General features: G+C 38.0%; 1 protein-coding gene and 1 pseudogene across 2 annotated transcripts in view; one reads left to right on the top strand and one right to left on the bottom strand.

Annotated features, from left to right (window-relative positions):
• The window catches only part of ATR (ATR serine/threonine kinase), a 142,095-nt gene that overhangs the window by 72,565 nt on the left and 57,242 nt on the right, over nt 1-12,288 (top strand). Inside the window, exons 28-30 of the mRNA XM_023513056.1 lie at nt 2,053-2,228; nt 5,757-5,921; nt 8,228-8,319. Coding sequence (XP_023368824.1) covers nt 2,053-2,228; nt 5,757-5,921; nt 8,228-8,319 — 433 coding nt within the window. The remainder of the gene's footprint in view (nt 1-2,052; nt 2,229-5,756; nt 5,922-8,227; nt 8,320-12,288) is intronic.
• Nucleotides 9,256-10,770, bottom strand: LOC100950097 (annotated as a pseudogene). Its single transcript, XR_001161274.2, has one exon. The product of XR_001161274.2 is annotated as a c-Myc-binding protein pseudogene (transcript).

Genomic DNA, 12,288 nt, shown 5'->3' with positions numbered 1-12,288 from the left:
AATTAAAACCACTCTAAGATATCACCTATCAAGCAAGATTAGCCCACATCACAAAGTCCCAAAACACCACATGTTAGCATGGACATGGAGAAAGGAACACTTCTACACTACTGGTGGGATTGCAAACTAGTACAGTTTTTTTGGAGAGAAGTATGAAGACTCCTCAAAGATCTAAAAGTAGACCTTCCATTTGACCCGGCAATCCCATTACCAAGTATCTACCTAGAAGAGTAAAAATCATTTTACCACAAAGACATTTGCACTAGAATGTTTATTGTGGCTCAATTCATAATTGCCAAGTGATGGAAGTAATCTAAGTGTCCATCAACCCATGATCGACAAACTGTGATATATGTATACCATGGAATACTATTCAGCCATTATAAAAGATGGAGAGTTTACATCTTTTACATTGACCTGGATGGAGCTGAAGTACATTCTTCCTAGTAAAGTATCACAAGAATGGAAAAATAGATATCCAGTTTACTCCATACTAATATGAAATCAATGTATAAACAATTACATGCTCATAAGAACAATGAAACACTAATATAGTCCAGTTCAGGAGTTGAGGGGAAGAGGGAGGACATTTGGCAGGGGAGGGAGGGCCTGAAGCAGGATCTCACCTAATGAGCACATTGTGAGGGTGTATAACATGCCCCCTGGGTGAGGGGCTTTTCTACAAATGGAACTGTACCCTAGAAGTGAGAACAATGTAACCTAAAAATTGTACCCTCATGGCTCAGTGCCCATATTTCAGTGACTAGGGTGCCAGCCACCTACACTGAGGCTGGCGGATTCAGGCCCAGCCCCAGCCTGGTAAACAATGACAACTCCAACCAAAAAATAGCTGGGCATTGTAGCAGGCACCTGTGGTCCCAGCTACTTGGCTGGGCAAGAGAATTATGTAAGCTCAAGAGTTTGAGGTTGCTGTGAGCTGTGACACCACAGCACTCTACCGAGGGTGACATAGTGAGACTGTGTCTCAAAAAAAAATAAGTACCCTCATATTAATTTGAAAAAATAAAAATAAAACTCAAAAGAGTAGGAAAAAAGATGTGGCTTCAACCCAACTGCTCATCAATCTTGAGTGGGAGTGGATTAATAAAATGTTGTTTATGTATATACCGTGGAGTACTATTTAGCCATTAAAAAGATGGATTAATACCTTCTCAACAACAAAAAAAACTTAAAAGTTTTAAAGAAAAATTCATAGACTGTCTTCATTTAGAAGTTTTCAATTTATGTCTTTTCTTAGACTTGAAAAATTATTCTAAAGTAAGTGCTTTCTTACTTAGCACTTCAATTTCCATTTTAATAGATAAATTGAAAACTTCTCTACATGTGTAACACAATAAAAAAATAAGTCGATAACCAAAGAATTCTAAACTTTAAAATAAAAAAGCTATTTCCATACTAAATATTAATAGCTACATTGTATCAATAATGTAATCATCAATAAAAATTCACCTTGTATCTTTTGTATCATCTTTATATCTTTTTAGCATTTAATAATAGATTTATATTGAGTCCTTACAACAACATTGTAAGGACCGATATTAATATTTCTCCATTTTGTAGATCAAGAAATAAAAGCTCCTAAATTAAAATATGCAAATCCTAGCACTCTGGGAGGCTGAGGTGGGTGGATTGCTTGAGCTGAGGAGTTCGAGACCAGCCTGAGCAAGAGTGAGCCTCTATCTCTATTAAAATAGAAAAAAAAACTAGCTACTCAGGAGTCTGAGGCAAGAGGATTGCTTAAGCTCAAGAGTTTGAGGTTTCTGAGAGCTATGATGCCAAGGCACTCTACTCAGGGCAATAGAGACTCTGTCTAAAAATTAAATAAACAAAATAAATAAAATAACTATCCAAAGCAAGTAATAATGGTAGAGTTAGAATAAGACCCTTGGAGCAATCATCCTGTTGTTCTAAATATGAGATCCTAATATATTTGGATTAATTTATTTAGTGAATTATATTAAACTTAAATACTTGAACTGAAATTTTAAAATTTTCATCTTAAAAATCTCTTCAATTTTTTTTATAATCTAGCGTCTGCAGATCATGAAGACTATCAGAGTGTAACTCGTTTTCTAGACCTCATACCTCAGGATACTCTGGCAGTGGCTTCTTTTCGCTCCAGAGCATACACACGAGCTGTAATGCACTTCGAATCATTTATTACAGAAAAGAAGCAAAATATTCAAGAACATCTCGGATTTTTACAGGTCTGCAGTTAATATAATACATTTAATAATGAAAATTAATATCCGTCTTTTGTGATTATGTTGTTTATTTTGTTGAGCATTTTATTGAGTGTTTTAGATGTTGTACTAGGCACTAGATATTTGTGAGTACCTTAAAAGCTTATAGATTAGTGGGGAAAAACAAATCAATTTGGCATAACATCTTAAGTACAGTGACAGTGATGTAGATGTGTCCTGAGGGAGGACACTTAACTCATCCTCTATGTGCGGTGCAGTGGGAGTTGGGAGTGAGTGAACCAGGGGTGAGGAATGGCTTCTGAGATGGTGTCAGGAAGAATGAGTGAGTGTTAGAGAGGCACAACATTCTAAGCCAGTGGTTCTCAACCTTCCTAATGCCGTGGCCCTTTAATACAGTTCCTGTGGGTTGTGACCCTCAGGTTGAGAACCTCTGTTAAGCAGAGGCATCCCTATGGAGTTGAGAAAGAGCAACTCTAGTATATGCTAAAGAGTTTTGGAATGGCAAAGGAAAGATGATGATTTGGACAGAAGATCACAAATCACAGAGGACCTTTTAAGTTGCTCAAGCTTCTTAGAGGATGTGAACTAAGGAAGTGTTATGGTCATCACGGCATTTTAGGTAAATGCCTGTGGCAATTGAGGAAGAGTTTGAAAGGGCTATCATTCAAGAAATTATTATTCTCATTGTGAGAAGGGTGGGCCTGAATTTGGAGGTGGGTATATGAGGGGATGCGCTAGTTATACCAGGTATAAGTTGTGAGAATAGTGGTGAAATAATGGTTTAGGTGATGTGTTGATTGGTAGGGAAGAAAAGAAAGGGTAGATGGGGCTAATACAGTGAGATTAAATAAGAGATCAAGGGCCAGCCATAGTGGCTCAGGCCTGTAATCCTAGCACTCTGGGGGGCCGAGGTGGGTGGATTACTTGAGCTCACTAGTTTGAGACCAGCCTGAGCAATAGCGAGATCCTGTCTCTACTAAAAATAGGAAAATGAGCCGGGTGTCAATGTAGGCACCTATAATCCTAGCTACTTGGGAGGCTGAGGCAAGAAGATTGCTTGAGCCCAAGTGTTTAGTTTGTTGTGTGCTATGACAACACAGCATTCTACCTAGGGCCACAGAGTGAGACACTGTCTCAACAACAACAAAAAAATAGGAGATCAAGATTGGTGGGCTTTTCAGATCAAAAACCAAAGTGTGACAAAAGAACTGGAAAATTAGTAGCTTGTAGTCTTAGGATAAATATTAGCCATTTGCTGTCTTTGTGTTCATCTCTATCTAGCTTTGAGTCTCTGGCTAATTCCTTAGAAGAATGTTCAGCTCCCTTGACTTTCTCCCATTCTGGTATGCTCACTTTATAAAACTCCAGTCATGGCTCGGTGCCTATAGCTCAACTGGCTAAGGCCCCAGCCACTTACACCTAAGGTGGCGGGTTCAAATCCTCAGCCCGGACCCGCCAAACAACAATGACGGCTGCAACCAAAAAATAGCCGGGCGTTGTGGCGGGCGCCTGTGGTCCCAGCTACTTGGGAGGCGGAGGCAGGAGACTCGCTTGAGCCCAGGAGTTGGAGGTTGCTGTGAGCTGTAATGTCACGGTACTCTATCCAGGGGGACAGCTTGAGGCTCTGTCTCAAAAAATAAATAAATAAATAAATAAAACTCCAGTCATGTAAGCCGCTGAACATTGCTGGAGAAAAACAAGACAGTGAGTTTTTATAGTAAGCCTACTTTCTCACTTACCAAGAAGACTATCTCTTACTTTTTCTGCTTCCCTGCTTCTGAAAACCTCATTTTCAATTGAGGATCTTCCTTCATCATACATCAGGAAAACATAAACCTAGTGTCTGCTAAATCTGCAAATGTGCACCATCTATACCACATTCTTTCTTCCCTTCTGTTATTCCTAAGGAAGGATTCCTTCCTGTCAAAATGCAGTCTTTCTACTCGTGTTCTTAATTACAAGGATTTAACTCCTTCAGATATTCCTTCTTTCTCTAGTATCATTAATTTTTCTTCTGAACTAGAGTATATAGAGCATACAGACATGCTTTAATATCGCTTATCTTAATTTTTTATAATTCCCTTGATCTTAAATTCTTCACATGCTTGACATCTCTCTGTTTCACAGCCAGTTTTTGAAAGAAATGCCTGTCTTCTGTGTACTGTATTTGTGTCTTTATTCCTCATTCACTCTTGCCCATTTCAACAAGACTTCTCTTTTTTTTTTTTTTGAGACAAAGTCTCACTACGTTGCCCTCAGTAGAGTGCCATGGTGTCATAGCTCATAGCAACCTCAAACTCTTGGGCTTAAGCCATTCTCTTGCCTCAGCCTCCCAAGTAGCTAGGACTACAGGCCCACCACAATGCCCGCTATTTGTTGTTGTTGTTGTTGCCATTGTTGTTTAGCAGGCCTAGGCTGGTTTCAAACCCACCAGCCTTGGTGCATATGGCCAGTGCCTCCCCCACTGAGCTGGGCACTTTCTCTTCTGTTCTCTTGACTATATTCTTGCTAAGAAAATTTGGCCTCCCTGTTGTCAAACCTCAATAAATGTTTCCTAGTCCTAATTTTTTTTTTTTTTTTTTGAGACAGAATCTCACTTTGTTGTCATGACTAGAGTGCTAGGGCATCAGAGGTCACAGCAATCTCAAACTCTTGGGCTCAAAGGATCCTTTTGTCTCAGTTTTTCATTTTTAGTAGAGACAGGGTCTCACTCTTGCTCAGGCTGGTCTTGGATTTGTGAGCTCAGGTGATCCACCTGCCTTGGCCTCCCAAAGTGCTTAGGATTATAGGCATGAGCCAGTGCACCCAGTCTAGTCCTGATTTTTTTAAGTGCACAGAATCATTTGACCACTCCTTTCATTAGTTGCTTTTCTCTCACAGTTTCTGGGATATTTTATTTCCTAGGTTTCTTACAACTTCTCTTTTATCTCCTCTTTCCATTTGCTAGCTCTTCCTCATCAATAATTGTAAAAGCTCAAGCCTCCATTCTCTCTGTCTTCTTTTTTTCCTCTCTATTCATTTCCTAAATCATCTTATCCTTTCCCCTATCTTTAAAGACTATCTTTATGCTAATTGTGTCCCAACTTTTTATCTTTAGCTTGAATATCTCCTGTGAACTCAGATTGATGTCTTGGGTTTCTTAAAGGCGTCTGAATAGTAATATATAAAAAATTGATTTAAATGTTTAAAACCTTTTAAATGCAATAAGATACTTATAAACTGTACTCAACAGAATGTATTATCAATTAGCTTCAAAGAGAGTTTCGGGACCTTGAGGTTCTTTACAACCATCATGGTCACTAACAGTTGCTGGTGCAGATTTGTATATAAGTGGAATAAGAATGTTGAGGTAATAGAATGCCTAGAAATAAGTTTATAATTTTACCATATCTCTATCTTGAAATAACTACTTTATTGTTACTCTGAGGCAAAATTTCTCATATGCTCTTTTTATATGAAGTGGTAATTTGATAGTTTAATTCCAGTTGTGCTTTTCCTCTCATTTGATTATTTTTTAATCACTGAATAAAGAAACTGTATGCTGCTATGCATGAACCAGATGGAGTAGCTGGAGTAAGTACGATTCGAAAAGCAGAACCATCTCTTAAAGAACAGATCCTTGAACATGAAAGCATTGGTTTGCTGAGGGATGCCACTGCCTGTTATGACAGAGCTATTCAGCTAGAACCAGACCAGGTAAGATAATAATTGCAGCATAATGAAAAAAGCCCTGATCGGAATTCTGGAGATATTCATTTCAATACTGTCTCTATCAGTATCTCAGTATGTCTGGAAAATATTTTACCCTCTTTGAGTTTGAGTTTCCTGACACATAAAGTTAGAGACTTTTGTTAGATCTCAAAAATCCCTTCTAATACCAAATTTCTATGATTTTAAATGAATGATATTTATTGTAGACTATATTTTTAGTAAAAAGTACATTTAGTACACTTACCTCTAAAATTTATATAATTTTAGTGTGCTATTTAAAGTATAAGCCACACATTAGTTTTTAGTAATAGTGATTCCCTATAATCTGAGAAACATTTTCTTTTTCTTTTCTTTTCTTTTCTTTTTTTTTTTTTTGAGACAGAGTCTCACTTTAGTCACTCTGAGCTCAGGCTATCCACCCACCTTGGCCTCCTAGAGGGCTAGGATTATAGGCTTGAGCCACCATGCCCAGCAGGAAACTTTTTATTTCACACTCCCACTCCACTCATTCATAGGCAAGTGTCTGAAATGGTCCCTTAGGGTCCCTGAGCTACCATTACTAATGGGAGTAAGTTGTCTCTGGGGCAAGATAATGGTTTTGAATCACTGATTTATAATCTTGCCTTTGATTCTATCCAATTGTGGGTATTTCTTTTGTCATATTTGACATGTTTAGTTTCTCAGAAGATCAATGTATAAGCCATTTATTTTCATAATCTTTTTTTTCTTTTTTTTGAGACAGGGTCTCACTTGATGCCCTTGGTAGAGTACTGTGACATCATAGGTCAGAGCAACTTCAAACTCTTAAGCTCATGTGATTCTCTTGCCTTAGCCTCCCAAGTAGTTGGGACTACGGATGCTTGCCACAATATACATTTTATTTTATTTTATTTTATTCATTTTATCTTTTGGAGACAGAGTCTCACTTCGTCACCCTCAATAGAGTCACATGGCATCATAGCTCAGAGTAACCTCAAACTCCTGGGCTCAAGCGATTCTTTTGTCTCGGCCTCCTCCCAAGTAGCTGGGACTGTCAGCGCACACTACAGTGCCCCAGCCCAGTGCCAGAGTCTCACTCTTGCTCAGTAACATAATAGTTACTATGTTAAATATTTTTAAATTTCGAGACAGTCTCCAGCCCGTGAGTTTGGGCAATTCACCTGCCTTGGCCTCCCAGAGTGTTAGGATTACAAATGTGATTCATTGCACCCGGCCATAATTTTGTTGTTAAAGAGTATTAGAACAGACAAACTGAATCATACCTTGGGAGACCAAGGCAGGAGGATTGTTTGAGGCCTAGAGTTTGAGCCCAGCCAGGGCAATACGTTGAGAGCCCTTCTCTATAAAAAATAAAAAATTATCCAGACATAGTGGTGCTTGTCTATAGTCCTAGGTACTCTCAAGGCTAAGTTGGGAGGATCACTTGAATCGAGGAGTTCGAGGCTGCAGTGAGCTGTGATCATTCCATAGTGCTCCAGCCTGGGTGACAGAGTGAGACCTTGTCTCTAAAACAAAACAAAAGAGAATATTGCATAAATTGCTGTTGTATAATTGCATTTAACTGTTTAGTTATGAAACCCCAAAATCTATATTAGTAACATTGGGACCTTTGAGTTTTAGCATTTATGTCAGAAATACGTACATATGACAGTTTTTAAACAAAATATTAAAGATATATTGGCTTGGAACCCATAGCGCAGTGGTTACAGCACCAGCCACATACACCAAGGCTGGCAGGTTGGAATCCAGCCCGGGCCAGCTAAAATAACAATGACAACTGCAACAAAAAAATAGCCAGGTGTTGTGGTAGGCACCTGTAGTCCCAGCTACTTGGGAGGCTGAGGCAAGAGAATCACTTTAGCCAAAGAGTTTAAGGTTGCTGTGAGCTGTGACGTCACGACATTCTACCTAGAGTGACAGCTTGAGACTCTGTCTCAAAAAAAAAAATAAATAAATAAGTAAATAAATAAAAATATATATATATATATGTATATTGGATATTTTTTTTTTTAGTCATAACTTTTATATTTGATCTGAACCAAAAAGGAGACGGAATCTGGAAAAATACAATAAATTCAATCTGAGATTTTTTTCGGTTGTCTTCATTTATTTTTATTGTTTTAAATATGTTAGAACATTGATAGGGGATTCTGCCTTTCTTAATTTAAATTAAGAAAGGTAAGCACAGTTAGATAAATAGTATTTTTAAAAGACTACCAGTTAAACTGTTTTTGATTCCCAAGATATATTTGAAGTAATAATTACTATGTTAAATATGTTTAAATTTCTAGATCATTCATTATCATGGTGTAGTAAAGTCCATGTTAGGTCTTGGTCAGCTGTCTACTGTAATCACTCAGGTGAATGGAGTGCATGCTAACAGGTAATATTTATGTAAAAATGATTTTCTTTTATTGTTCTATCTGAATTGGGAATTTTTAATTAATGAATTGGGTGACTTAATGTACACAAAATTGATGAAATGTTTTTATGTATTTTCATGGTGTTGGAGATAAGCACCAAAAGAATGGTTTTTGTTTTTTTCACTAGTCAGTCTACCACTTAACAGCTTATCTTTTGTCCAAAGAGACCCTCTTAAATTATGTTTCCTTTAAGATAGGAATCTTCCAGAACCTACCTGCTATTGGTGCAGCTTGTATGGATATTTCTTTGGCTTCAGAAGACATCTGTGCTCTGCCTAGTATCAGTACCAGTTATTGTCTGTGCTGGAGGCTGGGCAGGGAACTTTGCAACTGATTTGTGGAATACCACTATAGACTGTGTGGGCTGATTTTACCCAAATGGGTAGATAAATATGAAAGCAGTATTTCCTAAAGAAAATGGATTTATTATGGCAAACAAAATTATACAAAAAATAATACATATGTATGGCAAAGATTAAGTGTGACTAGTTCTTCCAGTTTGGAGATTAATTATAGAGGTTAGTTCTGCTCTTGAAACTGCTTTTCTATGAGAGCTAAAATCTTTATTCCTAAATATATTCACTGCACCCAAATGACTATTCTGGACAGTAAAATCTGGTCAAAAGGAAATGGGATTTCAGTTAAAAAAAAAAAAAAAAAGACACATGAGCGACTGTCTTTGTAAGACCATGCTGAAGCCAGCCTTTTCTAAACAGTTTCTGTAAGTTCCAAAACTGTGATTTGTAAAGAATACCATCTATGATGTCTGAGAGTAGGGAAGTTCACTGCTAACCATGCGGTCCCAGTAGTGAAATTTATGAAATAACAGGGTAACTTTGAAGAGTAGAAAAAGAATTATTAAATGTTTTTTGTTTGTTTGGTTTTTTTTGTTTAGTACTTTACTATTTACAGAGCTTTCACATACATTCTCCTTTGACCTCACAACAACCCTGTGAGGTAGGCAGCACAGATATTCTTCTCATTTAACAGATGAAAAAGGTGAAGTTCAGAGCAGTGAACTGATATGCCCAAGGCTGTACAGTTAGTGAATAGCCTGTATTGTTATCAGTCTTTGGCCTAAAAATTCAGCACCGAACATCTCTTCATTATTTGACCTACCTACTTCACAGGAATAATGAAGATACAATGAATTCAAGTCTAGAAAAATACTTTGAGAGAAAAAAGCGCTACATAATTATACCCACAGAGTATAATTTTCCCCAATATCTGGCACATTCCCCTTCTAATCCCAGCTTGTGCATGAACCCTGAATATTATATTGCCTCAGTTCTGTGCTCAACTTAGCAAGTAAGGCAGGGGAATAGTGTGATCGTATTTAAAGTTATATAAATTACAATCAGGTAACTGCAAATTGAAAATCAGCACAGAAAGGCCAGTGTGCATCTAGGACTCACTGAGCACAGAGCAAACATGGCAAGATTATCAGACAGGGCATGGAAGGAAAGGAAGAGAAGGAAAATGTGGTGTCACAGTCCAGACTGGCACAGACAAAGTTATCTAAGGCAAAGTGGTGGCAAAGAAGAGTTATTTGTTCTGCGTTATATAAACAAAAGCAGAAGATTCACAGGAGCCCATACAAAAGCATCTTATGTCACACAGATCTCCCCAGCTGCCTAAAGGGAATATAAACAGCAGTGTCATCTTCTTTTTTAAAAATGACTATACCTGTGTTCATATCCTGAACTACACCAAGGAATAGCTCCATGATAAATTTGCTTGGTTAAAATTCATCCAGTACTATCATTCCTAATCAGATTATTAAACAGAATGTCTTTTAAGGTAAGGAATTAGATGTCTGTGTTTACATTTTTTCAGGATTTACTTTGGATTCTCCTGCTTTAAGACCCAAAAAAAGTTACATTGAGTTTTTATTGGTGATTGTAAGTGTATGTGTTGATAACAGAGAGTGATAGGTGAATTTAACGTATTAAAAGAGTTCTGTAGCATCTTTTCAGAAAAGATTATATACTATACAAACTATTCAAGTCATACAAAACCAATTTTCAGTGTCTTTTTAACTGAGAAGAATCCTATTCAGCACGCTTCTCCTCCTGAGGTGGTTCATACTGAGCAAGCTTTGCTTTCAGTTTTTTATTTTCTTCTACAATAGCTTCATATTTCTCTTTCATTTCTGCCAATTCTAGACGAAGCAGCTCTATTTCTGGATTTTTGGGGTAGCAGCTCCTAAGTGATGCTTTAAAAAAATCCAAAGCACTTTTAGGTTTCTCTGGTTCTTCGTATAAGGCTACCAACACTTTGGTCAGCATGTCCAGCACCCCAGACTTCTCCACGTATCTTTGGAACTGCTCACGCTTTGAGTTGGCGGCTTTGTAATGGGCCATAGTGACAGCGGCTACAGCGTAGCTGGCACCCCAGACCATGACTGGTGGGCTCGGAACCAAGAATTATATGTTATAGATGTGTTTCTCCAGCCTAGTCGAGCAATCTTGTGAATAAATGGATTAAGGAATTTGGGAAATTTTGTTGTGAATGGCTCAAGTTGGGGTATCAAGTTTTCTTATGACATCGATAGCGTGGTTAGACTCCTCTTGTCTTTTCTTTGGGTCTGGATGGCATACAGCCTCCTGATCATTCAGTTGTGAAAAGGCACATGTCCGCTATAATTTATGTGGTAACATCAAGGTTGCTTTGATCTAAAGGCAGGATTCATAGTGAGCACATATGTTTGTAACACTAAGGACAGTAAATAAAGTAGGAACCAGGAGGCATTCTTGGGAATGTAATTAATCAGAAGTCAACATGGCAGATTAGCACTGGCGTCACTCTTATCTCCACAGGGAGAATCTCTGTTGGCATTTAAATAATAGCTTTCTGACTTAGTGACCGTAGCAGTGGTTACAATGCCAGCCACATACACCAAGGGTGGCGGGTTCGAACCCAACCCAGGCCAGCTTAACAACAACTGTAACAAAAAATAGCCTGCGGCGTTGTGGCAGGCGCCTACATTTCCAGCTACTTGGGAAGCTGAGGCAAGAGAATGGCTTAAGCCCGGAAAGTTTGAGGTTGCTGTGAGCTGTGATGCTGAGGCACTCTACCAAAGGTGACATAGTGAGACTCTGTCTCAAAAAAAAAAAAGAAATAATAGTTTTCTAAAATTATTGACTTTACCTGTCCTATATGCCATTCTTTTTAATGTACCCATTTATGTGGGAAAATTCTCACAGCATGATTCTCATGGCCATTTGGTACTTTTTGGTGTAAGGCTCAATATGACACAAACTCTCTGGATAGCAAATACTGCTAATTCTATTCAGATTTTTATCCTGAAATTTTTATATTTTGGTGTCTGATAGTATGCTTGTAAAATTTTAAAGCTGGACTTTTGAAAACTAGATTTCCATTGTGTTTCTTTTGGCCTTAATTTGTTTTGGTGGTGTACATATTTAGAAATTGGAGTATATTGCTCCAATATTTATGCTGTTTTTTTAGACTTTTTAAGAAATAAAAATTGATTAGGTCATTTGTTGTATTTTCTTTTTTTTTTTTTGAGACAGAGTCGCACATTTGTTGCCCACAATAGAGTGCATGGCGTTATAGCTCATAGCAACTTCAGGCTCAAGCCATTCTCTTGCCTCCCAAGTACCTGGGACTACAGGTGCCTGCAATAACACCTGGCTGTTTTTTTTTTTTTTAGAGATGGGGTCTTACTCTGGCTTAGGCTAGTCTCGAACCTGTGAACTTAGGCAATCTGCCCACCTCAGCCTCCCAGAGTGCTAGGATTACAGGTGTGAGCCACTGAGCCCAACCCTTTTTTCTTTTTCTTGACACCAGCCTAGTCATATTTCACTGTAACCTTGGCTCAAGTGATGCTCCATCTTAGCCTCCCACGTGGTTGGAACTACAGTCACTAAATACCATGCCAGTTAATTCTTTTTTTTTTTTTTTTT

The sequence above is a fragment of the Otolemur garnettii genome, unplaced genomic scaffold (genome assembly GCF_000181295.1).
Source record: "Otolemur garnettii isolate 467f Iridium unplaced genomic scaffold, OtoGar3 scaffold00032, whole genome shotgun sequence".
NCBI lineage: Eukaryota > Metazoa > Chordata > Mammalia > Primates > Galagidae > Otolemur > Otolemur garnettii.
The sequence above is the reverse complement of the archived record's forward strand: the minus strand, read 5'-3'. Positions and strand labels throughout refer to the sequence as shown.